The sequence below is a fragment of the Coloeus monedula genome (assembly GCF_965178545.1).
Source record: "Coloeus monedula genome assembly, chromosome: 3".
Taxonomy (NCBI): domain Eukaryota; kingdom Metazoa; phylum Chordata; class Aves; order Passeriformes; family Corvidae; genus Coloeus; species Coloeus monedula.
Window position 1 is genome coordinate 101,164,783 of NC_138783.1, and position 26,691 is coordinate 101,191,473.

Sequence of the window (26,691 nt, forward strand, 5' to 3'; positions counted from 1 at the left end):
AAAACCATGCTGATGGAAAATGAGTAGAGTTTATAGACAATCGGTCGCGGGTTATTTAAGGACAGCTCTAGTAAGTAAAACTAGTTAGATACCTATCTAACTCCACATACACCTAGCTACAGCTGTATTCGGCAATTGCTTTTTTAGGTGCCGGTGTCACCTGAGCCACACATCCCATAGGCAGCCGAGGATGCCTGTGAGGATTTTCCGTTCGTGCCTCTCTCCAAGCGCAGAGCTTTGCCCGCCTGAGGTACGGCCCGGCCGAGCGCTGGAAGAGCCACGGACTGCACCGGGCTCGGGACGGGGAGAAGGGGAAGGCGGCGGCGGAGGAGGCGGTGGCAGCCACCCCCCCGACCGCCACCCCGTGGCCGCGAAGGGCTGCGGGCCATACCTGTGCCCCGCGGCGCCCCGGCTCGCCCCGCCCCGGTCCCTCCCGCTCCTGGCGGCGGGGCGGGCCCGCAGCGCCGCTATTTGACCCCGCACCGCGCTCCCCGCGCTCCTCTGCCGCTCTCGCCGCAGCCCCGAGCTCGCCCGCCCGCCCGCGCTCGCCCCCGCCATGCCGAACATCGTGCTGTTCAGCGGCAGCTCCCACCACGACCTGTCCCAGCGGGTGGCGGACCGGCTCGGGCTGGAGCTGGGCAAGGTGGTCACCAAGAAGTTCAGCAACCAGGAGACCAGGTGCGTGCCTCTGCCCCGGCCCCGCCGCGAGTTCCGCTCTCACGCCCCGCTGGCGTCACGGGCGCACCCCGGACACACCCCCGCGCCCGGGCGGCTGCAGCGCCGTGTCCCGCTCCGCTGTCACCAGCCCCGCTGTCACCCCGGGCTGCCGGCGGGTCCCGCTCCGCTGTCACCAGCCCCGCTGGCACCCCGGGCTGCCGGCGGGTCCCGCCCCGCTGTCACCAGCCCCGCTGTCACCAGCCCCGCTGTCACCCCGGGCTGCCGGCGGGTCCTGTCAGGGCGGCTGAGCTGGTGCGGGACGCGCCTATGGATGGCTCGGTCCAGATGCAGCCACGGGGGCATGGCGTGGTCCGGTGTGTCCTGCCCGGAACTCCTTCCTCCCTCTCCTGTCTCTCTCTCCCTCCTTCCCTCCTCGGAGCACGAGCACCCACCGGAGGTGTCCCGGCTGGCTTGTGCCGGCACAGCTCGGGCGCGCTCCCGTCGGGAGCTCCTTGGCCAGAGGAGGGCTGGCACGACCCTGGCCGGGTGAAGAGCATCCTCCTTACTGTGGCGTGGGAATGGTTTTTGTACAGGCAGCTCGTCTGCAATGTCGGGCGCATCCCACCGCTCACAGATAATACCTGTGCAGTTGATCAGCTTTATTTACCTAAAGATAAAAAAATAATCTTAGTTTTATAAACTATAGTGCTATGTAGTTTTGTAAGTAGGTGTGCATACAGACCTACTTACAGGCAGATACAAGAACAGGATGGTGATGCTGGATTAGACATTTAAAGCAGGGCCTAGGTCAAACCACACTTGCACAATTTGTTGCAACTGGTCTTTATTTTGCATTAGCAGCCAGGTGTGAGTGTGGTGGACAAGCTATAGCTCCTGTAGGGCTCCACTCTGTAGTCCAAGGCTGATGGTTGTGCATGAGAGAGATACAAGTTGTTGTGATGGCCTTGGCTTACTCTGCAAAGTGCAGTCATCGCAGGTTCCTGGCCAGACAAATGCAGAAAGTGACTTTGGTAACAGTGCAAAAAATCCTGTGTAAAACCATGAGGACAACCCGCTCATCTGAAGTCTGAGAATGTTCTTGATAATGCTTTTTCTATCAATTTTGGGTCTCTTTACTAGTGTGTCATCTTAGCTTTCTGACCCAAGTATTTGATTTGCTCAATATTAATGAAGAATTTTAAATTGAAGTGACAGTGGTATGTTCGCCCCATGAGCTGGTAAGACTGCAATTGCTTCTCTATATAGGTGTGTGAGTCCAGGCTGCCAGCTGATTCTGAAACAAGCTCCTGCTCTAAGCAGCTGGCTGGTCTTTGAGCTTCTTGTATGTTTGTTTTTATCTGTTCTTGTTCCGAATCTCCTGAAAAAGCGTGTTTTCATTGCTTCCTTTGAAAGATTAACATGATGTATTCTAAAATTGCTCTCACAAAGCTTGTCCTTCTCTTCTGTCTACATTTTTGCATTCTCAGTGCAGTTGCTCTTGCTCTAGTCATGCTCACTGGCATTACTATAAACCCTCTTTCACTGGTGTTTATGCAATCTAATGTTTGCACACCCTAACTCTTCTATTCATTCCTGATTAAATGAAAGCTTAAATCTTCTCTCAGTTCTTTCCAGCCCTATACTCACTTTATTGCTCTTTGATCTCTTTTCTGCATGATAAAACTTAACTTGGGTATTTGGTTGCATGACTTTCTTGCTAACTTGTCTAATTTTTTTTAATGTTAGTTCTCCAGAGACATTTATCTTAATCTGTGCTTGAAACATAGCAAACAGCAGAAATAAATTGACTAAGATTTCATCCAAGGTAGAAATCTATCTCCACAGTTTGCATATTTAATTATAATTAAATTCTGGGCTTCAGGATACAATCATCTGAAGACTGTCATTCCACCTATTTTTCCAGGTAGGGACTATTCTCTCTGCCATTAAAATGGAAGGTAGTGGTGACTGCAGTATGTCAGTGGTTTGGCTAATCTAGTAGTGCCAGTTTATTTTTTTAGGCAACTAGCGATGTAGTGTGGTACAGATATGAGGAATGTATTTTTTAGGAATATTATTTCTGGTTGCTTCTGTTGCAACACTGCAAGGCTGACATTATCTTTTTTATTTCTTTTAATCCCTGAACTAAAATGCCTTAATATTCTAAATCTTTACATTTTTGGGTTTTTTTTTTTTTTTTTTTTTTTTGCTTTACAACTTCCTTCTTTTGAGAGTCTGATCTGAAGTTCTTGTTTCCCGTTCAGCAAGTAAAGTTGTATGTATCCACCATACAATATTTCAAGTGGGTAATTTTTTCAATATTCTTAGCAACTTTCTTCAGGATGTTGAATTTCCAGTTTTCACGACTAATGTTCTTAATTCCTCAACAATGTAGTTGAAATTAAACTACAGGTAAAGTGATACTTATGCAGAGGAGTTCTTTCCTGAGGCATCTGAATTTTCAGTCTGTCTATACTGTAAAATTGTGTGTGTATGTAAGCAAAGGAGGACTTCTTCCTAGATAAAGTGAATCCAGCATGGTCCTTTCTTTTCTTTAATTTTGTTGCATTTTTAAATTTATAAACAAGTGTATTGGCATTGTGAAATACACTTGCAGTATGGCAGAATACTAAAACCTGATAGTTAAAAAGCTCAAGAAAACTTAAACCTTCCAGTGGCACTCCAGCAAACCCCCATGTAAACAGATGAGCCTGGGCATGAGGGTCAACAAACTCTTGCTTTGTCAGATCTGTTAAGTTAGCAAGTTGCAGAGAAGATTTTTTTTTTGTTCAAAACTCTGTTCTGCTGTTCGCTGCATTCTCTTAAATATAAATGATGCATAAATTGATAACTGTGTGCAGCCCCAGGCTTAAATCCTTGCAAAAGGTCCTAGCTGGAAGCCTTTTACTTGAGAGGCGTAATTAGTCTGGCTTGCAGAACAGAGTGGAGGGAAGTGTTATTATATATTTTGCATTCTATTTCAAGTCAAACAGGCTTTAGGTTTCAGTCCCAGTTCTCAGCAGTTGTAAGTGGGTTTGAGAAACTGATGCTGAGGTCAGCCAGGGATAGGACCACCACTGACAAGCACTGTGGCTAAATAGCCAGTGCCAGTATGTTTCCAGCTCCAGAACATTTAAAATGGGATAGGCTTCTCATTTTTATCTGTACTGAGACTGATGTATCTAGAAATAATATTACAGTCCTCTTTTGATTTAGGCAATCAATATTCTTTCGGGTTCTGTAGCTGGTAGATGTAATGTCTGTGCTGAGAAAGTGGGGGAAATTGATGGCAGACTCAATCACTGCCCCATTTTTTCCCTCCTTCCCTTTAAACTGCGTGGAAATGTTTTCCTTCAGCTGGCTACTAATGTCAAGCAACCCTATCAAATGCAGCACCAGAGCTCCTTAATAATATCTGGTTGTGGATGATAACTCTTATTATTCATAGCTTGTGTGTCAGTTAAGTGCCAGCCACAGTGCCATGGTAGGAGCTTGGGTGGCACCACCTTCTTATTTATCTGGCAAAGTGATAAGGGCTGCAGTGGGGGCTTATTCAGTTTATCTTCTTCAAACCCCACAAGCCAACTGTCATCAGCAGGGTTTAGAGGCTGGAGGAAGAAGAAAGGAATGGAAGTCCTTAAACAGGACTGTTTAGCCTCAGCATCATGAAACTGTTTGACTGCCATGTAACAGATGCATGCACATATTAAACATGCTGAAGCTTTTTGCAAAATTGTCTTCAAATACACTGAGGTAGCATTTAATTAGAGTTGCTATACAATTAAACCCCAGTGCAGATATTTTTGGTGAGTCAATTGAAAAAATATGATTAAATTTATCGCTTTGTAAATAAATTTATTTTCATACAAGATAGGGTATTCTTCCTTCTGTAAAGACTATTCATTTTAATTCTGCCCTTGAAATACTTGCTAATTCGAAATGGAGAAATTACTCATAGATAGCATTCTTTTGCACACATCTTTCCTGGTGAAAGAAGTTAGTGCTCCCACCCATTCCTGTGAGGTTCCTGGCTTCTTGCTGTCAGATTCACTGGCTGAAGTGAGTAAGAGATTTTCTTGATCCAAGAGGAAGGGAATTGAAGTCCTGCTTGGCACATGTGAGTTTGAAGGCTTCCTACCCACAGCCTTATTCAGCTGCTGAAGCTGGATTGTTTCAGAAACACCAACTTAAAGCGTATGTCATTTAGCTTTTACAGAAGGAAATGTGGAATGACTACAAAAGGGATGTTGTCTGCTGTATGGGGAAAGCTGTGCTGCTGATATAAGGGCTATTTTCTTGTGAGTAAATAGACTAAACTGGATGTCATGGGCTGATATTTGATCCTGGAAGTTAGAAAAAAGTAGCTGATGTTTCCCTGGAGAATTCATTCAAGGATGGGTTTGAGTCTCTCTTTCACACAAAGTAGGGTAATAAAACCAGTTTGTTCCATGAAATAAACAACTGAAAAAAATCAAGAGGAAACCTGGAAACACTCATACTAGGGATGTATGATTTGTCATCTGGCTTTAAGACTTCCTTCTTATCTCCCCATCAGCATCCTTCAATTCTGGTACTGCAGCTGTCTCAGATGAGACATGACCTCACCACATCTCGTGTAATCTGGTTCCTTTGGGTTCAGCTGATGTGGAGCCATGAGCTGTATCACCCTCACTGAGTAGATGGTTATGGTGTTTGCAGATCCCTAATCATGGAATGAGCAAGCTCAGGTCATAAACTCCTGCTAGAACAGCTGAAGGCAGTAGGGATTAGTGACACACTGGGATGTGAAGTGTTTCTTCATACTGCCCTGCTGCTGAGCAAGTGATTTGCAGCTGGGCCGGTTGTGGTCTGCCTCTGTCAGTGGAGGCAGCTGTTTGCCTCTCTCCCAGCTTGCCTGCACTGTCATGAGCAAGAGGAGGCTGGAGAAACAGATTTTACCAGCTTGGCTGAATAAGGTAAAATTTGGTTCCGGACTGCGCACTGTATGTGTTAAAGCCACAACAGCACAGTGTTTTGTTTGTATAGGGAACTGAAGATGCAGTAAATACAGCCATTTATTGCATTGTTCATTTCTCTGAATCGGAAAAGGCCCCAAATCCTTTAAAGTTTTTGATTTGAGACTTTCACTTTTTTGACCTAGCTAGATACTATGCACTTCTATCTTTGTGTAGATGCTAAATATTTGAAATTAAAACAAAACAAACCAAAAAACCCAAACAAATAAAAACAAACCAAAAAAACCCCCACAACACCTTCTACCCTCTGCTCCCCCCTAAAAAAGCCAAACAAAAAAACCCCCAATATGTGTGAATAATGGCTGAAAATCCCATGTGTCCTTAGCTGCAGAATTTGGTACTGAGCCTTTGAAGAGTTTTGCACATGTTCAGGCCTGTTAGACATTTGTTTACAAATTTTTGAGGGTAGTTTTTGGACTGAATGTAGCTAAACCCAGAACTTGCTCAAGAAAAAATTATTTCCTCTTGTGGTGGCAGGCTGTGTGCCAGAGTAGAGGGCAACAAGATATTTCCTATCTTCTGGTGTTTACCATACCAGTGCATTAGAACTGGGCAGTTGTTAATGGAGATACAGCAGGGAGTTTGTCTTGGAGCTGTTAATCAAAGTGCAAGAGCCTAGAGTTGAGGGGAGACCATGGGTGCCAGGAGATACGGGATCCCTATAGACCTAAAACCAACTCTGGCATTTTTATCATTTCTTTGTTGTTTTGGGCTTTTCTGGTACCCACTTCGTTATGTTACATCATGTCAGTTGAAATATTTGCCCAATAAGTTGAAACTCTTGAGTTGAAAGACTTTACTCTGCCAAAGGTGTTCCCAAAGGTAAGAGGTCAAACACACCCTGCTGCTCAGTGCTTGCCATTGGCTAGGTTTCAATGAATTGCAAACTCAGCATGTGGATTTGTTTGACCACTTTTGAGATATTGATTCATTTGCACACTGTATGAGGACTCTAGACTTTCATTTTTGGCCTCTTCTGTGGGTACTGAAAGGGCCTGAAGTACACATCTAGTTTATTAGCCTCTAATTTGCTTGAGAAATCTTACTTTTTGTAAGCATGGCTAGAAACTTAATCTGCTGTAGTTATTTAAAGAAAAAACATAGAGCCCTTGTAAGTGTATGATTTGAACATCCTAGTTATGGATTTACATTATTTACCGTTGTAGTCTGGCTCTACATACTTATTCCTCTACTTCCCCACAGCTGTTTGGTTTTTAGTTAGGACATACAAATTTATAATTCCCATCATTAAGCTCAGTTGGGACTGCACTATAAATCTAGCTCAAAAGGAGCTCAGTCTGCTGTTACTCCTGATTCTGATTTTTGCTTAATGGTGCTTCAGCCATTGAAATATGTTTGTAACCTAAGTGGTTTTATGCTGTATCCTTAATTCATGGTTATTAGCCTGTCCAAGTTTCTACTTATTAAATTGAACTCTCAAAACAGCCTTTTCAAGTTGAACGCAGATACTTAAACTTGGTATTCATCATGTCCTGTCTTATATATATCTTTCCCAGCTAGAACCTTGTGCTTCTGGATGCCAAGCAACTGGCTCAGAGTTAATTACTTTTGTGGGCTATTGATTTCTGTAAATTTCCCTTTTAAACACAATTGTGTGGTGTCAGGACTTTTAATGTACAGGTTCTGTTGACTCTTCTTGAACAGAAATTTATTTAAACTGTTACCAAATAGCTGAATTTGATTGAATTGCATAAAACAAACAGAGCTTGTAATCTTGAGGCAAAAGCTTATTCTTGTGTCCTTCCTCTGTGTCCTGACTATGTGAAATTGTTTAAATAACCTCACGAACAGTTAATAAGGTCATGACAGAGATGGGGGAATTTAGTAGTAGTTTTGATAAGATAACTGTCACAAAGTTTGACTGCTGTTAGCTTAGATAATAGATATTTGAGATACAACATTCAAATACCTGATTCTATAATTTATAGTCTCTTTTTGGTTGCCTGAATATGTTAAAAAAACGTATTTTTGTTTTTACAAAAAAAAAAAAAAGGGACAGAGCAAAAAAACCCAAAACAAGCCCAAATTGCCAATTCCCTGCCCCCTGACCACCCCAGGGGAAAAAAAAAAAGTACACCACCCAAACCCCCACCAATGTGGTTAGTACAGGCTGTATCTGATGAAATACTTGCAACACAGTGACTGGTTATCTTTTACTCTCTGGCTTGGGGAAGGTAAAATAGGCATCTGTGTGTGTATCTGTTGGTTGAGTCTACACAGCTCCTCTCAGTACCAATCTTTGAGAAGGTAGATAATAAGAGATACTGATCTGTTGCACAGCTCTCTCATCTTGACTGGGAAATGTGACTACTCACATTTCTGTGTGACAAATAATTATGTCATTCTAGCCATAAAAACATAGCTACATTTTTTTTTTTTTCAAATGCACTGAGACAGAAGTAGCAGGTTTGTTTTCTAAGTTGTTTACAACATGATGTTTATTGGTAGCCCAAGATCATTGGAAAAAGATACAATTAATGACAGTGGAAAAATCATCTTTTCTGGTCCACTATATTAACCAGACCTATATTTATCTGAAAGTATATTCGTTGACCTTCTGAAAATTGTTATTTTTTAGTGATGTGCATAGAAGTGACAGTTTTTATAAAACTAAAACAACTCTGAGTGTTATAATTCAGTGTTTTTTCAGTATATAGTGAACACTAAGATCATGTACTTTTGTCACTCAGCCATTTTTTTCCCCTAGTATTTAATGTTAGACTGTTAAATTAGCTGTTCCTTTTTTTTCTTAAGTAATAAAATAATTTTTCTTTGGACATATTCCAAAGGTGTGGTATGAGACAACACTCACTATAAAGCAGGTCTAATTGCTGATTCAGGGTGCAATTAGAATTTTTTAAAGCACTCTTGATAACCACAAAGGTATAATAATGATTGAGGCCACATCCATAAGCTAGTGAGCAGATTCTTCACGTTGAGCTGGATTTGTGTTCAGAAGGGCTTCTTCTACTTAAGCCTGGCTAGTTTTTCCAATCATGTATCACACTTACTATCTTGCTGAAAAAATGTTATGTTGACCAAAACTTTTTCAGCTCCAAAAAGGGACATAAACTAAGAAAATATTTTGATCAAAACAGTTTTCTATGAATGGCCTCATTCTATTGATCAAAAATTTAGAGAGGGAAGTAACAGTTTTGTGACTAAAAAAATCGTGTCTTTGTGGAATGATGAAAGGCTCCAAAAGGTTTCCTGACATATGCCCAGTTGATTCTGTACCTGACCACCTCTTCCAGAGACCTGGTGTTTGTTTGCTGGTTTGCTTTCTTTCGACCTTAAGAAATCCTCCTAGTAGCATTCTTAGGCAAAAAATGTATTCCATTAAGGAATAAAGTTAAGACGGGATCTTCATATAACTTGTTTGGGACTGCAGAGAACTCGAATAGGGGAGCTGAGAGCATGTACTCAACTATCTTGATGGTGATAAATCAAATGTGTGCTTATCACTAAGATGTTGAAAAGCAGTAAATTCCTTCCTGTGCAAAGCTCATGGGTCTTACACAGGATTCCGAGAGCTGATAAACAAAACTTGTTAGGACAGTGTTTGACTAGAATAAGCCTCAGCATTGAAGGACCCATTAGAGAAATTATTCTACCCACATCTGGGCCATTTGGATGGTTTCCAGTCAGAAACTTCTTATTTGTGTCTTGGGTAAAGATGCAACCTTTTAAATAAGGGTTCAGTATATTCTAGCACTTAAAAACTGAGACTAACATAGTAGAGCATGGGTTTGCAAGGTCTGATCACTTAATTATTTAGGAAGTCTGTATGTTTCATGTACACTGTGCATGGATTTAGGGAAAATGAAGGTTATTCTGCTGTGTTTATATGTAAGTTTTGGAGTAACAGGTGTGAAAAGTTAGTGTGGTTCAGCAGTAGATGTCTTTTGCTTGGATCTAGAATTGAGAAAGAATACACATTCAACAGTTTTGTTTTATTTTTCCTATTTGTTTTTAAGCTCTATTTAATTTTTTACTTCTGTGGTGTGAGCAGTGGTTGGTCCCAGAATTTGTCTTGAAATCTGTGGAAGAACAAAAAAACTTAGATACTTCCATAAGGAACCAAAGCATGTAAGCATTGTTAGAGCAAACAGAACAACTGACACAACATGAGAGTTGAGCCATAGTAAGCTGTTGATTAGCAGTCTTCTTAGCTTTTCTATAAGATTTTTGTCTTTTAAAAACACTTTACTTGAACATAATGGTGTAGATTTTATAGCTGTAATTACATGTTGGTTGGTGCTGACCTGATGAAGACCATATTGAAGCTAAAGTAAATTTTAGACTGGCTTATATTGAAATGGACTTTGTGTCAAGGAAGCTGTTATCGAAATTGCTGCAAAAAAAAATCCTACTCTAAATGGGAAGTTTACAGAAAACCTAAGGTAGTTTGTTAAAACATAACTGGATTTCTTTTTTTTTATTATTTTTTAGTAATACTTTTCTAGTAATTCAAGTGTTGAAATTATCATCTCCTGCTCTTTCAGTGTAGAGATTGGTGAAAGTGTGAGAGGGGAAGATGTGTATATTATCCAGAGTGGCTGTGGAGAAATAAATGACAACTTAATGGAACTACTCATCATGATCAATGCTTGCAAGATTGCATCATCCTCCAGAGTGACTGCTGTAATTCCATGTTTTCCATATGCCAGGCAAGATAAGAAAGACAAGGTAGGTAAGAGCTATGTCATTTTGGAAGGCTTTTGTTCAGTTTGTTCACTTGAAATTTTTGGAGATTAATAATTATTTAAGTAATTAGAAAGATTTGAATCCCCCCCCCCATCCTTTTCTCTTGGTAGAATGTTCAATTATTTTATCTACAAGTAATGAAGTGAGACAATAAATTATTTTTTTGCCTGTGTTTTGATAATTGACATGTCTTCAGTTTGCAAAAGTAGGTATATTCTCTGTGTGTGGTATATTGCAGAGTACTTTGCTCACAAACCGCATCTTATGGGATTGTTTATCATCCTTTTTCAAAGTTTTTTGGTTTTTTTAATCCCTATAAATGGAGAGAGGACACCTTTTTAAGCATTTTAATTGAATGGAATTAAATACTAAATTTGAAGTGCTGTAACTATTATGTAGGTAGGGTTTATCATATATGGTTAAACAGAGCAAAATGGAAGGAACTGATGAAATCCACAATACATAATGGAAATAAAAACATTATTTTGTGCTGCCAGACAGATTAAAAAAAAAGTTTTTATATCTGTAGTAACTACTTTGATTTATGAATACAAAAAAATTGTATGGAAACCCCATAAATGCTCTACTGATTTTATTGCCATTTTACTGAATTTGATCTGTCATAACTGATGAATATATCAGTTCAGCCAAGTTGGTAACGCAGTCACAAACCCTCTGTGGGAGGTGAGACTGATTTTAAAAAATACAGAACTAGACTTTCTATCTCTACTATATATAAAAAAACCCCCCTTTGATAGGTTATGTGAATGGTACTTTTACTTAAACTCACTTGAAAAGAAGTAATAAGAAATGTGAATTTGGCTTTAAAGATTGGATTGCAATGGTTGTATTTTTGGAAAATTGTCCCTCTCCTTTACTTCTTGTAAATGGACTGCCCCTTCTCTTTCACTTTGGGCATCAAGCAAACCATTCTGAAAGCCTTCTGGTGGTCTTTATATTCTTTTAGATAAAAAATGTAACAGGAGTGAAGTAATGGAAAAGCTAAAAATAATAGCAGTTATTACAAAATATGTAAAGTCAGCCTGTGATATCTAAGAACAAAACTAAAAAACTTATTTTCTGGTATATTAATTCTTTAAGTGCAGGCTCTGTAATACCATGCTAATACTATGAAGGGCTGCTTGTTACACTTCTAAAAATGGAATTCAGGAGTTAAAAAGTAAAACCCTATTCTTTGCCTACATCTCTTGGTACTTAATTTTTGCTGTGTTTTGTATAGGATGATGCTTTCCCTTGATCAGAAGGGGTGAAATACTGTACATCAAAAGGGTTATTGGTACCTTGAAGGGGTACCAATAAGCATTTTGTTGAAAAGAAGGGAAAGCATCTCACTATGTTTTGATTTCCCACTTCATTTTGGGAAGTTCTGCTGTACCATCTTCTAAGTTCTTGGTGTGGGAAAAGGAAGAGTATATTCCAAATTTTCCATGCATCTAAATTGTCTTGTCAAGGCTACCCAAATTCCATGTGGCAGACTTCCAGAGACAATTTAACCCCCCAGTGTGGTGGCAGAGTGCGTGCCATCCAGGAGCATTTTGTATTTCAGAAATGCCATCTGAAGATAGAAAGCCTAGGAAAGTGATTTTGATTAATAGAGATTCTGAGATTTTTTTTTCCAGACTGTTCTCTGTGTGTCACTGAGTTCTGCAGCTGTAGGCAAAATATTTTTTTGTGGCTTTTTTTACCCCCCCCTCTGTTTTGCAATTGAGAAAATGTTTGCCATCTTTGGAAATTAACCTTGGTAGTTGACCTCCATGTTGCAAAATTAGCTATAATACAGCTGTCAACATTGGGCAGCTTATTGACAGGGACAACTTCCCTCCTGCTTGCATCAGATCACTTGGTCTTTGACCCATGATGAGGGCACAAGCTTTGTGTGCTGCCTGAAGTGTCAGTAAAGTGCCTGCCATTTTCTTCCTGTGATCGTACACAGATTTTCTTCTTTGGTGTGTGAAAGACGTTGCTGTAGTTTGCTTGACTATGAACTGAGGCAGTATAATCTCCACTAGATGGATGCTGTTTTCTGGTTTGAATTTAAGTTATTGACTTTAATTCATTAAGAACTAAATAGATGGAGTCCTTGCTACTTAAAATAACCATGTCTTTGTCATACCTCTGGTGCAGTTATGATTCCTGAGAACAATGAAAGTGCTCTTCATTTATTTATGTAAGGAGAGGGGCTTGCAGTAAAAATCTTAGTCTGAGCAATCCAACCTACTCTGAAAATTTTAGCACTGAACCTGGACTATCTTTTAAATGGGAAACAGACTTAAAAAAAAAAAAAAGGCTTACTGAGAATGATAAAAAAGTCAGTAAATTAATTTAGATTCAGTCAAGTGCTGCCCTAAACTAGAATATTTCTGATGCACAAGCTAGCTAAACTTAAAAAGTAGCTCAGATGTTCCTGTGCTTTGACCATAACTGCACTTACGCATCCTCTAATTATGCTAACCTTCCAAGCTGTGGGCAGGACACATTTATGTAGGATGCTGCAGAGATGCCTTTGAGATAAGTTAGAAGTACAGTGACAGGTGAGTTTGGTGTTCTACAGCTCATGTAACTTTGTTTTTTTGATTTGTAGAAGGGGTCCGTGGAGCGTTGGGTAGGTATCTTTTTTTTTTTTTTTTTTTTTTTTAAATCTAACACTATGCATTTCCATTAATATGGCCTTAAAGGGTGAAACTTACTGGGTTACATTATGTATAACTAGGAACATTTTCAGTTTCACTTCTTGATTTCAGTTGTGTTTCACCTAGGCCATGACAGTAAACCTGTGGAATAATTTGCTACAAGAAAACTCCTAGATTCTAGTTAAAAATTTATTTGGACATTCAAGACAATGGCTGTCAATTTCTGAGGCTTCAAAGCATATCTCATTTTTGAAATGATAAATTTGGGTAATACATTAGTGAACATTCAGTATCCATACACTTCACAACTGGCTTTCTTGGAAGTGAAAGTTCCAGTTATAAATCTTTGGGCTTTCTTTGATTTCCTTTTTTTTTTCCTGTTCAGTGTGCATGTGATGAATATTGAGCAAGACAATGTACTAAGAAGCTTAAAGGCAACTGAGCTTTGATCTTGATGGACAGCTTTTACTTTCAGCTATGCGTCCTTTGCACAGTTTCTCTTGTGAGGTTGTTTATATTAGCTTTGTGGATTCCCCCTGCCAGTGGTAATTCAAGTGATTTCTTTTACAATTTTGTTTTTGTGCATAATCTAATGCTGCATTTCACACTAATAATTCTGAAAATAATCTAAAATTACATCAAATAATTGAACAATGAATACTGTGAATCTGTGTCCTTATCTCTCTCATCAGAAGCAAACCTTACAAACTACATTATAAGGAAAATCATGAGTTCTCACCCACCTTTGTCATCCAAGTTTCTGAATAATGAGGCCAGGTTGTCTGAGGTTCCCATGAATATACTTTCTTTGATTTTAAAATAATCTTCAATTTGGATCATATTGTAGCACAAAACTTATTTTCTATGCAAGCAAGAAAATCTTAAATGTGTCATGTGGATTTTCTTTTAATGCGCAATTTTGTATAAAGGAAACTGTCAGCTGCAAACTTCTTTTATCTTAATCTGCTATTAGCCCATTCTTGAGAAACAGGTACTCGTGTCTGGCTATCTTTCCTTCCAAGACCCTCTGTCCATCAACATGTAGGCAATCTGTGATGTGTGCATATCTGCTAAAACAAGTTACCTAGTGGTAAAACTTCAAGTTCTTCCTTCTGGGAAGGCAGCCTGCAAGGCCAGCAGCTGAAAGAAGTACCAACTGGTAATGTATGCATTAGTATGTGATGTAGGAAAGTATTTTATTTGGGGATTTTTGTGATGGTGATATTCATGATATTGATACATGCGACAAACTGAATGGTATTCCCATTGAACAAAAATGAAAAAATTAGACAAAATTCAGTGTGCTAAATGGAGTGGAAATGGCAAACCATGCTCTGAAAAGAATGTAATTTGCCTTTAGCTGCTAGCCTGAGCTAGTTACTTGTTTCTACCAGGGCGGCTGGTCCTGGTTTGCCATTTTGTTTTCATTCTTTTTGAGCTGACTCACCTGGTTGTTGGTTCAGACAAGTCCTAGTGTACAGCACAAGGGAAGTCTCTAGCCTGGAAAGATAGGATAGTACAAGCAGGAGAACAAACCTCTCATTTCAGCTTTACCTGTTAGTCCAGTTTAATGGAAGCATTAAACGAGATCTTTGCAAAGAGTTGGTAAGAGAACACTGCAATAGAATGAAAAGAGTAGATACTAAATATTTCTTTTGTTAGATGTTGACAGAGATTTGAGAGTATTTTGAAGTCCAGCTTGAAAATGTCAGATGCTAAAATGAGCTGAAGTAATCAGGAATTCAAATGGCATGAAAAAAATTTGCTGCCAATAATAGAAATATCCAGAAAGCTTCAGACAACTTACAGAACTGAACTTAAATGAAGAGCAGCATTGTCCTCAGTAAGTAGAAAATCAACTGTGCTGAAGCACTAATGATGATAAACTGGAAGCTGTATGCATCTGAATCACAGAGATCTGGGGAGTGCTGGCTGTTGCATCTGTTTTCTCTGTAGTGGTGGTGATGATGTGTGTCCCTCAAAAGAGATGGTTTTCAACATGAAGAATTTCAGTAATAGTGGTGATAAACTTGACCTAGCCATAAAATGAGACTACAGTATCTCAGTTTCTATTCTGGAAGTGTGTTGTCAATCTTCAGGTTAAAACAGAGAAATGCCAAGTTTCCACCTAAACTAGCAAAAGTTTTGAGGAAAATATTGGCTTCTTGATAGGACACAGATGGAAAAGCATCCAGGCTAAATTGTCAGTGATTCAGTTCATTGTCACTTATGCCCTTGAGCATCAATGGAAGGGAAGCAGAGATAATCTATAATTGTGTGTATGGCGTGGAAGGAGAGGAGGTTCCTAGGAGATGAAATGAGGTTGTTTGATAAAGAGATGTAGCAGGAGAGAATACTGTGCCAGCAGAAAACAGTCTGATATTGGGATGGAAACTGACTTGCAGTTCTGCCTTCATGCTAATGTTATTGCCAGCTATTAGCCTTATTTAAAGATTAGCAAAAAGAAAGCAGGAGGTTTTGGTTAGTGTTTCTGTTAGAGAAAACTAGGTTTTTGCAGACCTTAAAAAGAATGCAGAAACTTCAGAGTAACTAAAAAAAAGTGAGGTATCCTCCAGTCATAGTTTCATTTTTTTTGCTTGTTTGTTTGTTTTGCATCCTTGACGCTTTTAAAAAGCTATTGACATTGGCATTAACTTTGCTAATAAGATTTTTATTCTTCTTTCATTCTTTCTTCTTAGGATTTCTTCATCCCCCACAGCCGCCCCCCCCCCCCCCCCCCGCGTCCCTTTTGGGAATTCTAGACTCCTAATTGCATCCAGGAATTAAACATAATTAACAAAAAAAGGGTCAGGTTAGAAGACCCCTGACACCAAGGATCTGCTACAAGCTTTACTGTGTCATGAAGAAATGCTTGATACTAACATTGTTTTAAAGCAGTATTCTCAAAAGTTGGGTTCATTTTGCCTTTGATCTTTGGGTTTTGCAATGTTTCTTAGAACACGACAGAGTTGTATGTTAATGTAGAGTAGAGGCTTACAGAAATTATGATTGTCTTTATGCTATGAAAAAGCTAGCTGAAACTTTTAAGTAGAAGAATTGGAAAACTATATCCCGAATTTTATCTCTTTAATACAAAGCATTATTAGCCAGACTGTGCAAACTGTTTTAGATATTCCTAAATGCTTTACTGAGTTTCAAAACCCTAGTAGCAAGATTGACAGGCTAGTTTGGCTAAAGTTCTGGAGCTTTTCATATCTAGATTCCCAAAATTGTAAAGGAAAAGAAAGAAAAATAACTAATCTTCTGAATCCTTGCATCTAGTTGAAATATTTTTAAAATGTAAACATTTGTGCTTTTTTCCTCAGAGCCGTGCACCAATCTCTGCAAAACTTGTTGCCAACATGCTGTCAGTTGCAGGGGCTGACCACATCATCACCATGGACTTGCATGCTTCTCAGATCCAGGTAACTGTTGGTTCTTACTAGTTGTGCCTAGAAGCTCTACTGAATTAATGTGACAAGCTAATAGTAATTCTCTGGGGTTTTGGTCATTATTTTGAAAGACTATGTACAGAATTCTCAGGGTTCAGAGAAAGTCTTGCTACCTGTTTCTAATTAAATTCCCTTTTAGAAAGAGACCAGTCTTGATTTTTTGGGGTGATTTTGCAGTTACTTCAAATATTTATGCATTGGAGTCTTTGGTAGAATTTGCCAAGTCTAATGTAAGCGCTTCCAGAACATAAAATATACTGGCCTGGGGCAAGTTCTCTTAATCTTAGCCTTGTCAGAGATTATAGTGTTGCCCTAGGTAGTTACAGCCAAGGGTGTAATATTCTCTTAAAAGAAGTGGAGGTGGAGCCTGGCAACCCTTATCTAGCTTACTGCTGAATCTAGCAAATCACAAGACCTTTGCCTCAGACACAGAGCAGACATTATTTGTCATTCTCATGTGTACCTTGTTTTAAGGGAACTTACTTTTCATAGAAAACACTGTATCTTCCAGTTCTGGCAATCACATTTAATCAGAATTTCTTATTATGCTAGACGGCTGTCACATAAATAAAAAGGTCTAAACCAGATTTCTTGTTTTTATACCTTGTACAAAGATTCCATTTTAGTTTGAATCTTCGCCATGTTGAAATACTGCTGTTAATGTCAAGCAGTTGAAATTTATGGAATTGAGTATTATTCATTGGATTTTTTGAGAGCTTTTCACTATCAAGAATTTACTTGAGTGCCTGAAGGTGATCATCTTTTCTGATTTTTATATCAATTGAGAATACCCGTTATATTTTTCACTACTCTTGGGTGATATTTTTAGAGGCCTTAATATTTATTTGACTTCAGCAGCATTTGACAGTAGTATTGATGCCTTAAGAGGCCTCCTAGAAACAGAGACTAGACAAGAGTAAGGGAATAAAAGTAGGTATTTATTTGAAAGGCCTTCAAAGGTACCCCTGGGGGAGCCAGAGGCTACTGCCAAGATGGACCCCAAGATGGACAACAAGTCACGAGTTCTGCACACTTTTATAGGTTTGGTTCATTTGCGTATCAGGGTTAATTCTCCAATTAAAGCTTCAGTTTAATGATGTAATTCCCCTCAGCTTGCCCCTCTCTCAAAGGCTCTTGGTTTATACTTTTTGGGCCTAGGACAGTCTGGGTGTCCTTGAAGACCAGGCCTGGAGAGGCTTTGTTATGTCTACCCAGCACAAGAGAGCAGAAATTACCAGGCTACAAGAAACTTCAGAGTTACACACCAAGCAGGACAGGATTTGAAAAATATGAAAGTTAAAACCTAAGGCATCAGTATCAGAAGCAGAGTTAGAGTTAGGCCAGTGTAAAATAATAATTAAGTTCTACCATTTATGAAAGGCAAAGACTTGGTTCTTTCCCTTTGTCTTCATTCCAGGTGAGATGAAAACGCATATTCATGAAACTCTCTTTCTCTTTTGGACTAGGGTTTCTTTGACATTCCAGTAGATAACCTGTATGCAGAACCTGCAGTCCTGCAGTGGATTAAAGAGAACATTCCTGAGTGGAGAAACTGTATCATAGTCTCACCTGATGCAGGTGGTGCAAAAAGGTACTGTACAAGCCTAAAACTATCAGATTTACACATAGTTAGTGGTTAACGATCTAGTTTGTCTAGTCTTCTATATTCCTCTATGAATTGTGCGAGATATAGGGTACATCACTGATGAATCCAACTGCATTGTGAAAACAGAACAACTAGTTCTTCCAATGCTGTTCATGCTTGAAAACATTCAGGAGCTTTCTATACTCTAAAGAAGATATTTTTCTCTCTCCCTGGATATGGCCTCATTAGCTGAATCCCTCCACCAGAGGGAAGAGATTTTCCTGCTGCTTGCTTCTTTAGTCCAGTTGCTGCACCTCTTCCTGCTTCGCTCTGGAATTGCCTAGGCTTCCCTTCTCTGTCAAAGCATATGGCCAATTCCCACTGTACCTGCTGGCATTTAGGTAAGAGCTTGCTTGACTTGTATTTCTTTTTTCTTTACATTATTGCGTTCCAGATGTAAACCTGTTGACCCCAAGTTCTGCACTATAAACACTAGAAAAAGGGAATGAAAGTTTGAGTGGTGAAAGGTAAAAATAGAAAGCTTAGTTCATTGGAGTTTTTCTTCATTCACAGCATGTGTAACTCATTTAGCAGACTCGGTTTTATTTGGTATTGATTGAGTATAAACCAGTGCCAAAGCTCAGAAGCAGACTGGCTGGTGAGGTCATAAAGCATACCATTGAGGCAAAATGCTTATTTTTAGGTTTTATTGCTCATGCTGCTGCTGCAGAGGGAACAAAGACAAATTAAGTAAAACTCCTGTAAGCCCATAGCAATTTAAATGTCTGAAATATAGTATGGGGAAAAATGTGAAAGACTGTCATAATTTGATTTTAATTGAAGTCCTTGAGTCTGTTGTGAGTGTTCCTGTTGTAATGATTTTTAAGGAAATAAGACTGAGTAGAACTCCTAGTTGTTCCTTTTTAGATTAATCAAGTTAAGGATGTGAAGACCATAGAAAGCATTCTAAAAGATCACCTAGTCAGTTATATTTCTTTGTTCGTTCCTATCAGGATACTGTTATTTTTGCATTTGGTTTTTATGTTGTTTTGTTTTGTTTTGTTTTTTAAACAAAATACAACCTTTGCTTAGAATTCAAGTCAGAAGCATTTTTTCCCCCTACCAAATATTTGTGCATTATCAAGTTAATCATAAGAGTTTATTTTTTGAGGATCACTCTCACTGTATTTAATATAGATAGATACACTCCATCTTTATTATCTTTCTGTTGTAATGCAACCAACCAGTTTCTGGTGAAGTAGGGGTAAATGTTGCTTTCAATAAATTCATAGCTTCTGCTTCACCTCAAATAATACAATGTAAAGAAAATTGTTTGGCCTTTCCATTTAAAATGTGTAGAACTTCAAAATAAAACTTAATGAAAAATTAATAGAATGTGAAAATTGAACATGAATTATCTTAAAATTTAAATCTGTAAGTATTCATTTTTAAAAAATCCATTTTCTTGCATTCATTTAAAATATTTGAATTTTCTTTTGTATCTTACCACTTGCTTGGTTTTACCCTAGCTTATTAGATGTTGCAGCTAAAATAAGGTATGGAAATTCTATTGATATCTTAATGCCTCTGAGGTATTGAGACTTGCTGTGAAATTACGCTATTCATAAAAAATGCCAAAATTTGGGATTTTTGTTTATCATCCATTTGTTGACACACAGTAACTGAAGACACCTTCATATTTAAGTGGTAAAGAAACAAAACTGTATTCTGTATTAACCATACATGTTAATAACCTTGTAAACAGCATTCTAAACATAGTCTAAAAGGACAGGCTACAAGGTTGCATCAGCATTTAGAAAAAAGCATGGTGTGGTTTATTACTGTGTCTTTATACCTAAGAGCTCTATTATTTTAAACAAACTGGAAAAAGTAATCAGAAGTCTGTAACAAGTTTATTATTGGAAGTTTGTCTGGCCACCAGAGGTCACCCTGAAGGGTTTTAAAAGATCTTTGTCAAGCAGGTGTATGCTAAGGGAATTATTAATGAAGTAAGCTACTTGATTACTAGTCAAGTACTGTGAAATGAATTATTAATCACTATTAACTTGTGGGGGTTTTTTTCCCCATTGGCTTAGTTTCAAATCCTGCAATGGTATTTTTTAGTTAGAATGTTAAAGTGCACATTCCCGTAGGCTTAGAATTGACTTCCCCCTACTTTAAATTACCTAGTGTGACTAGTATTGCAGCAGCTTAATAAAAGTTTGTGAATAGCTGAAATGTTTTCAAAGCCAGGCACTTAATGACAGGAAACCAAAGTAAACTCAATTAAAAAACTCAGTTTTTTGGGGTCTAGCTGAAGACACTCTGATTGTATTTATTAGCAACTAATTAAGTTTCTACCTGTGTCACTCCTTGCAAAAGTTTTTGCTGTGGCAATTTGAAAGCCAGAAGATAAAAACTGTGTTTTGTGACAAATACATATGCATGACTGTTTTTTCTTTTAAAATGGTTCTCTAAATGTGGTGTATTTCTTCCTGCAACTTAGGGTTACTTCAATTGCTGACAGATTGAATGTGGAATTTGCTCTCATTCATAAGGAAAGAAAGAAGGCAAATGAAGTGGACAGAATGGTCTTAGTTGGTGACGTGAAAGACAGAGTAGCAATTCTTGTCGATGATATGGCTGACACATGTGGCACAATATGTCATGCAGCGGACAAGTGAGTATTATTAGAATCTGGCCCACTGCCTCACGGTACTGTTCTCACTCACTGCACAGCTGATGAATGAAGTTATCCTCAAAGCCTACAACCCAACCTGACCTCTGTAGCATTGAGTTGTTCTGACCCTTGAGTCTATAGGTCACAGTTCTGTGATTCAGCTGTGTCCTTCTTTAGAACATGAAATTGAGAAAATATTTACAGAAATATATGATCTGTACTTAGGAAGAGCAAGAATAAATAAAATGTCATATAACTTGAAAAAGACTTGGGCCATTTAGTGCCCTTTAGAGTTCCAAGGCAGAAGCAACAGATAAAAAAATCATTCCCTCTTTGATCCTCATCATGGAGCCTTTCCACTCTCCTTTCTTTCACAATCTTTGAAATCTTTCACAAAGCTTTACTGGATTTAACACTGTAAAGTATTTTCACCACAGTGTTCAATGCAAATGTAATATTAATTTTGACTGTACCTCTTAAGTATAAAACTATTGTCCTTTTCATCTGAGGAGGTGAGCATAAGTTTTCCTGTCTTCTGTCTGAAAGTTGGTTGAAGAGTTCTAATTTCCCCCTAGACTCAAGTAACCAGAGTTTGTTCAGTCTTTCCACAAGGTTTGTAGACTTCTGCTCAATTGTGATGCCTTCTGGATTCCTTCCAGGTGTTCCACTTCTTGAAGTGGAGCTTGTGAATATGGACCCCCTATGTTAACTAAGGCTCTAGCAGTGCTAAGTAGAAAGGATTATTTATGGTTTTCCAGCTGCCTTTATGCTGGTTCATTTCAGGTTAGTAGTAGGGCTGGCTCATGTTCATCTGGTTCTCAACCATCACCCCCAGGTCCTTTTCCACCAGGCATCTTTTCAGCCTCTCTTCCCTGAGGCTGTAACACTTCAGGGGGTTGTTGTGACCAAAGTGCAGCACCCAGCACTTGGCTGTATTGAACCTCATACAAATGGCCTCAGCCCATAGATCCAGCCTGTCCAGAGCCCTCTGCAGAGCCTTCCAGCCCTCAGGCAGATCAACACTGCCACCCAGCTTGGTGTTACCTGCAAACTTAACAGAGGGTGCCCTCAATCCGCTTGTCCTGGTCGTTGATAAAGATATCAGATGGTATTGGCCCTAGGGGAACCCCTCGAGTGACTGACTGCCAGCTGGATATAACTCCATTCACTACCACTTTCTGCGCCCAGCCATCCAACCAGTTTTTTACTCAGTGAGAAGTATACCTGTCCAAGGTACAAGATGCAAATTTCTACAGGAGAATGCTGTGGGAAATGGTATGAAAGCAACATGGTGAAGTTTAAGTGAACTAGACATTATTTTTAGTGGTTTGAAGTAAAGATAATCCCATGAGTTTACAGTCTTTAGTTGCAGACTTGCTGTTTGCACCTATATAAAGGATGTAAAAAACTCATGGAAGAAGGATTCGTATAGTCTTGAGTTTCTTTTCTCTTTCATGGAAATTTGATGAAATTTTGCAGACATGTTGTGTAGTTGTTTGCTATCTGCATTCTAATCTACATCATGCCCCAAAGTATTCTTCTAAGCTGTGTTATTTGTAGATCAAAATCACAAATTGCCTAGCCAACTTTTTTTTTTTATACTCTTGTGCATAGAGGAAGTTAATTCCTGTCAAAAACCTTTATTTCTTTCCTTTTTTTTGAAAGAAGCACTCTTTATTTACCTACAATATGTTTCTAGAGACCAAATTCTAAAACTGCCAATCACCTTCAATGTATCTGCAATGTTCACTAAGATGCTTTTGATTGAGTAATGCTGCCTTGTATCATGTTCTTGGCATGAACTAGGGCTTTTCATTAATGTCAAATCCAGGTGGGATGTACTTTGTGTATAATTAGACTTGCTCACCAAAATACTCCCTAGAACTCTTTTTATCTCTGCAATGTAGGTGCATATCAAGCAGATGAACTAAGAAATATATTTTCAGATACAGCAGATCAACTTGCTTAAGTACAAACTCAAGTACACACTCTTGATAGACACTCACCATATTGTAATGCATACTCCTTGTAGGCTGCAGCTACTAAATGGAGTGTTGAAAATGACCAGGAAACTTCAATTCTGTTAAGTTATTCAAAATGAGATGATGTTTCTGTGGTTTTGTCTTTTTTTTCCCTCTTTTTTTCCCCCTTATGTTTCCTCCTGTGTCTTTGTGATGATCTGATAAAATGCTGTTCCTCAGGGCCTCTCTTTATAAGACTAGAGAAGCAGGTAGGACATAGCTGAGCATCTGGAGGCATTGAGGCCACTAGAAACTAAATTAAGATATTTTGACTAATTCACAAGGTGTTCTAGTTCTTTGATTTATACTGTTTTTCCTCCTCATGCATCACTTCACTGTGTGCTTGGATCAGCAGCATGTCTTCCCACAACCTTGCAGTAAGCTAGGCTTTTAATCATTAACATTTCTTCTTCCTCGGAAACTCCTTCCAAGCAGAACTGTTTGAATTGCAAATGAAAATAAAGGTAGACAATAATGGAAGCACAATAGAGTTGTGAATACTGCCATCCAACCTACTTAATTTTTTGCCTGGTTAAGATAGAAAGCTTGTACTGGAGTTCATTTTTATGTTGTGCAGATATGGTCAAAAGTGCAGCATTTTAGGTTAGTATCACTGCTGCAAATAACTTTTAAATTTAATTATAATTTTTGTTGGGGATTTTTCTGAGACAATTCAAACTTTTTCAGGTTACACAAATATTGGAATTATTTTGTAGATATTTTATATATAGGACTTAGTAAGTAAAATGTATTTTAGAGATTTTTATCCAGTTTCATCTGTAGCCATGTATGTAAACATGCCTCACAGCATGCTATTTTTGTGTGTTCTACAGGTTAATGTCTGCTGGCGCTACTAAAGTTTATGCCATTCTGACTCATGGCATCTTTTCTGGTCCTGCCCTCTCTCGGATTAATAATGCATCGTTTGAGGCTGTTGTGGTAACTAATACAATCCCCCAAGAGGAGAAAATGAAACATTGCCCAAAAATACAGGTACAGTGGTATTTTTATGCCACTTCTTTAGACTCAAGATTTGTATTTTACTGTTCATTCATGCTAGAGTTTGTGCCCTGAGAGAAAATTAATATTATTAAATACATTGTTTGCAAAACATTTTGCTAAAAAATGCTAAAGAATTGTTTTAAGGGGATTCAGGTAATACAATAGAGCACTGCAAAATATTTGGTATTTGCCACACCTTGAGTGTGCTTGATTGTGAAAGAGTAACAAATGTAAAATTGACAGGCTTTTTTTTCTTTCTTTTTTAAATCAATATTAATTATACAGTATTTGCATGTAGGAACTTAGTTATTCTGTTGTGGAGGCCACAGAAATCTTAGACGACTTTATTTTTTCTTGAAAAACAAAAATGGAATTATTCTGGGAAGTTGTGTCCCACTTGGAGGTTTTCCTTAGTACAGAGTGGAGAAAAGCATAAAAGATTAAAGTTTTAAATGCATTTTTAAAAGCTTAACATTTATTTGGTATTTATTGAAACAAGGCAAGCACTTTAAAAGGTGTACTTCCTTTAAACTGTATTTGTGCCAAGCAGACACTGCCATCTGATGGCAATAATAGTGGGGCTTTTTGACAGCATGCCTTTTGTCAGAAGTCCTCAACAATATGACTGTTCAGTGATCCTAGTCAATGCTTTCTTACTCAATTTTTCAGTTCTTACTTGGTATTATTGCAGTTCTTTTATATATATTCAATGCCTAAGCTTTAATGTTATATTACTTCCTAGAAATAAAAGCTACAAAGATAGCTGGAATGTTTGTGTTTATAAACTGCATAGTTTATTGCTCTTGGCATGCCATAAAACTTTTCTTCTCAATTTTTATTTCAGTTTATTGACATTTCCATGATCCTGGCAGAGGCAATTCGAAGAACACACAATGGTGAATCTGTGTCTTACCTGTTCAGCCACGTCCCCTTGTAACTGTAGGGGATTACATGGCATCTTTGCAAAGGTCTCTTAAGCTAGCACTGTTTTTAACAATGCACCTCAACCATGAGAAATTAGTATCTTTGTACAATTCAAGAGCTTGTATGTTTAATTATTATATTTGTCTTGTAATTACCATTTGTTCTTTGTAAATGGGCAATAAATCTCCACCTTGCAGAAACCTTATGAATTCTCTTGAGAGTCTGGAAGTCTTATGTCTTGTGTAAGTTCTTCTATGGGCCTGTTCTCACTTTCTGCTAAACTGCTGCATCAGATCCATTTCTCTATACAGAACTACAAACTGTTCACAGTACTTAATGGGATGTATATGTGTCAGATCATTTTCTGTGTTAATCTAAATGCTACAGACTTGAGTTTCTTGTGTCTATTAATCTGTTGCGTAAACAGGTGCAATTTTTTTGTATAAGTACTATGAACTATGAGTATTTTGTAAACTGTAATGAGATTAATAAACCCTAAGGTCATGTTAATTTTGAGGAACTGTTGACATATACATAATAGTAACAATTTTGATACACTTCACGTTCATTTTTTTTCCCCACAAAATATTTGGGGCTGCTGTTTGTAAAGCTCTCATTACATTAAATTGTTTGCTTAACATCTATTCTGTATAGTTGCTATCTTCAGTTGTAAGATTAATGTTTCAGGATTCCTAGTATTATTAATATTACTTATCTAAATAATGGCCAAGCTTTACTCGTGAGTAGTTTGGTGTAAATTTCATTTTTTCTTTGTAGTTTTTGACATTCCTTGATTGTGATGATAAGAATAATTTTTTAACAGCTTTCCTGTTAATATTGTAAAGGTTTATTGTGCTGAGTCCAAACAGAAAATTTAAACACACTTATCCGGACTGGTCTGTACCGTGGTTGAAAAGTATCTGAAAATTCAGGTTTTTTTCAAACAGCACAGTCAATGGATCTTCTTCAAATTCCTATTAAAAAATACCACAATACTTGACTGTGCAGCCAGTGAACTAGGGTACAGTAACTAATCTTGAAGGCTTTAACATGAGAGAATTAAAATCATTATGAAAACAATTTTTCCTGTTGTATGATAGGAAAGCTTATGGTTAAGTATGGCTAATGCAGTCAGTAATGGATTGGGGTGGGGGGGTTGGGACTCAAAATTGTAATTTTGTAATTGGGTCATTGAATCCTATTATGAACTGTTTTCAGTCTTTCTGTTAGAAGAGTAATGTGTATTATGTGTATTAAAATACTATTACTGCACCTAGATCACAAGAACTCAAGTTTCCTACCTGAAATTGCAGTTTTTAATTACAAAAGCATTGCTATATGTGAGAGATGCTTCCTTGCTATAGTGCTGGATAAAAAAATAGCCTTATTTCATCCTGACTTTCTTATTTGGGGATATATTTATAATAATACATGAATGTATTATAAAGTGAATTTTTCCACTCCAGTTAAGAAGGTCTTCAGAAAGGCTTTTTTTTTTTTGTTGTTTGTTTCTCTGAGAATAAATCTATTTGGTCTTTTCTTTTTCCCAATAATTTTCTATTGTTTCTGAGAAATTAGTTTTTCTCAATGAAAATGAGTAAAACAGAATTTCACCTGTACTGCTTTCAGTGATGAATGCAAAAATAGAGTATGTAAACTCTTGTGCTGAGAATTCAGTTCAGCCGCTAGTTCTCAGAGAAGTTCCTCATTAGAGTTGAATTTTCAGAACTGTGTTATAGCACAGTGGAAATGAATTTACAGTATTGTTTTATTTGGTAAAGAAATTTCTTAAATATATGATCACTTAGCCCACATTACTTTGCATTTAAATTGTTAACCACCAAGTGTGTGGCCACATAATTATACCAAGTTTACACCTGAGCACTATGCAAAAGGCATACAGTACATTTAATGCTCAACTCAGATGATTTTTACATCAGCTTGTTGGAAGCAAACCCAATCAACTGCATTTAACA

General features: G+C 38.2%; 1 protein-coding gene across 4 annotated transcripts; it reads left to right on the forward strand.

The window, feature by feature from the left end:
- Nucleotides 1-556: 556 nt before the first annotated feature.
- PRPS2 (phosphoribosyl pyrophosphate synthetase 2) lies at nucleotides 557-24,728 on the forward strand (the record flags this gene model as incomplete). Of its 4 annotated transcripts, XM_082279472.1 has the most annotated exons (8): nucleotides 557-678; nucleotides 10,199-10,382; nucleotides 13,003-13,023; nucleotides 16,378-16,476; nucleotides 17,970-18,094; nucleotides 20,595-20,768; nucleotides 23,623-23,782; nucleotides 24,636-24,728. In XM_082279472.1, 8 exons carry the CDS (start codon nucleotides 557-559, stop codon nucleotides 24,726-24,728), a joined length of 978 nt encoding a protein of 325 aa, XP_082135598.1. The 4 variants fall into 4 exon arrangements, with proteins under 4 accessions (XP_082135598.1, XP_082135599.1, XP_082135600.1 ...); XM_082279473.1 differs by lacking the exon at nucleotides 13,003-13,023 and having other exon boundaries at nucleotides 10,199-10,397; XM_082279474.1 differs by lacking the exon at nucleotides 13,003-13,023 and having other exon boundaries at nucleotides 10,199-10,391.
- Nucleotides 24,729-26,691: the final 1,963 nt, after the last annotated feature.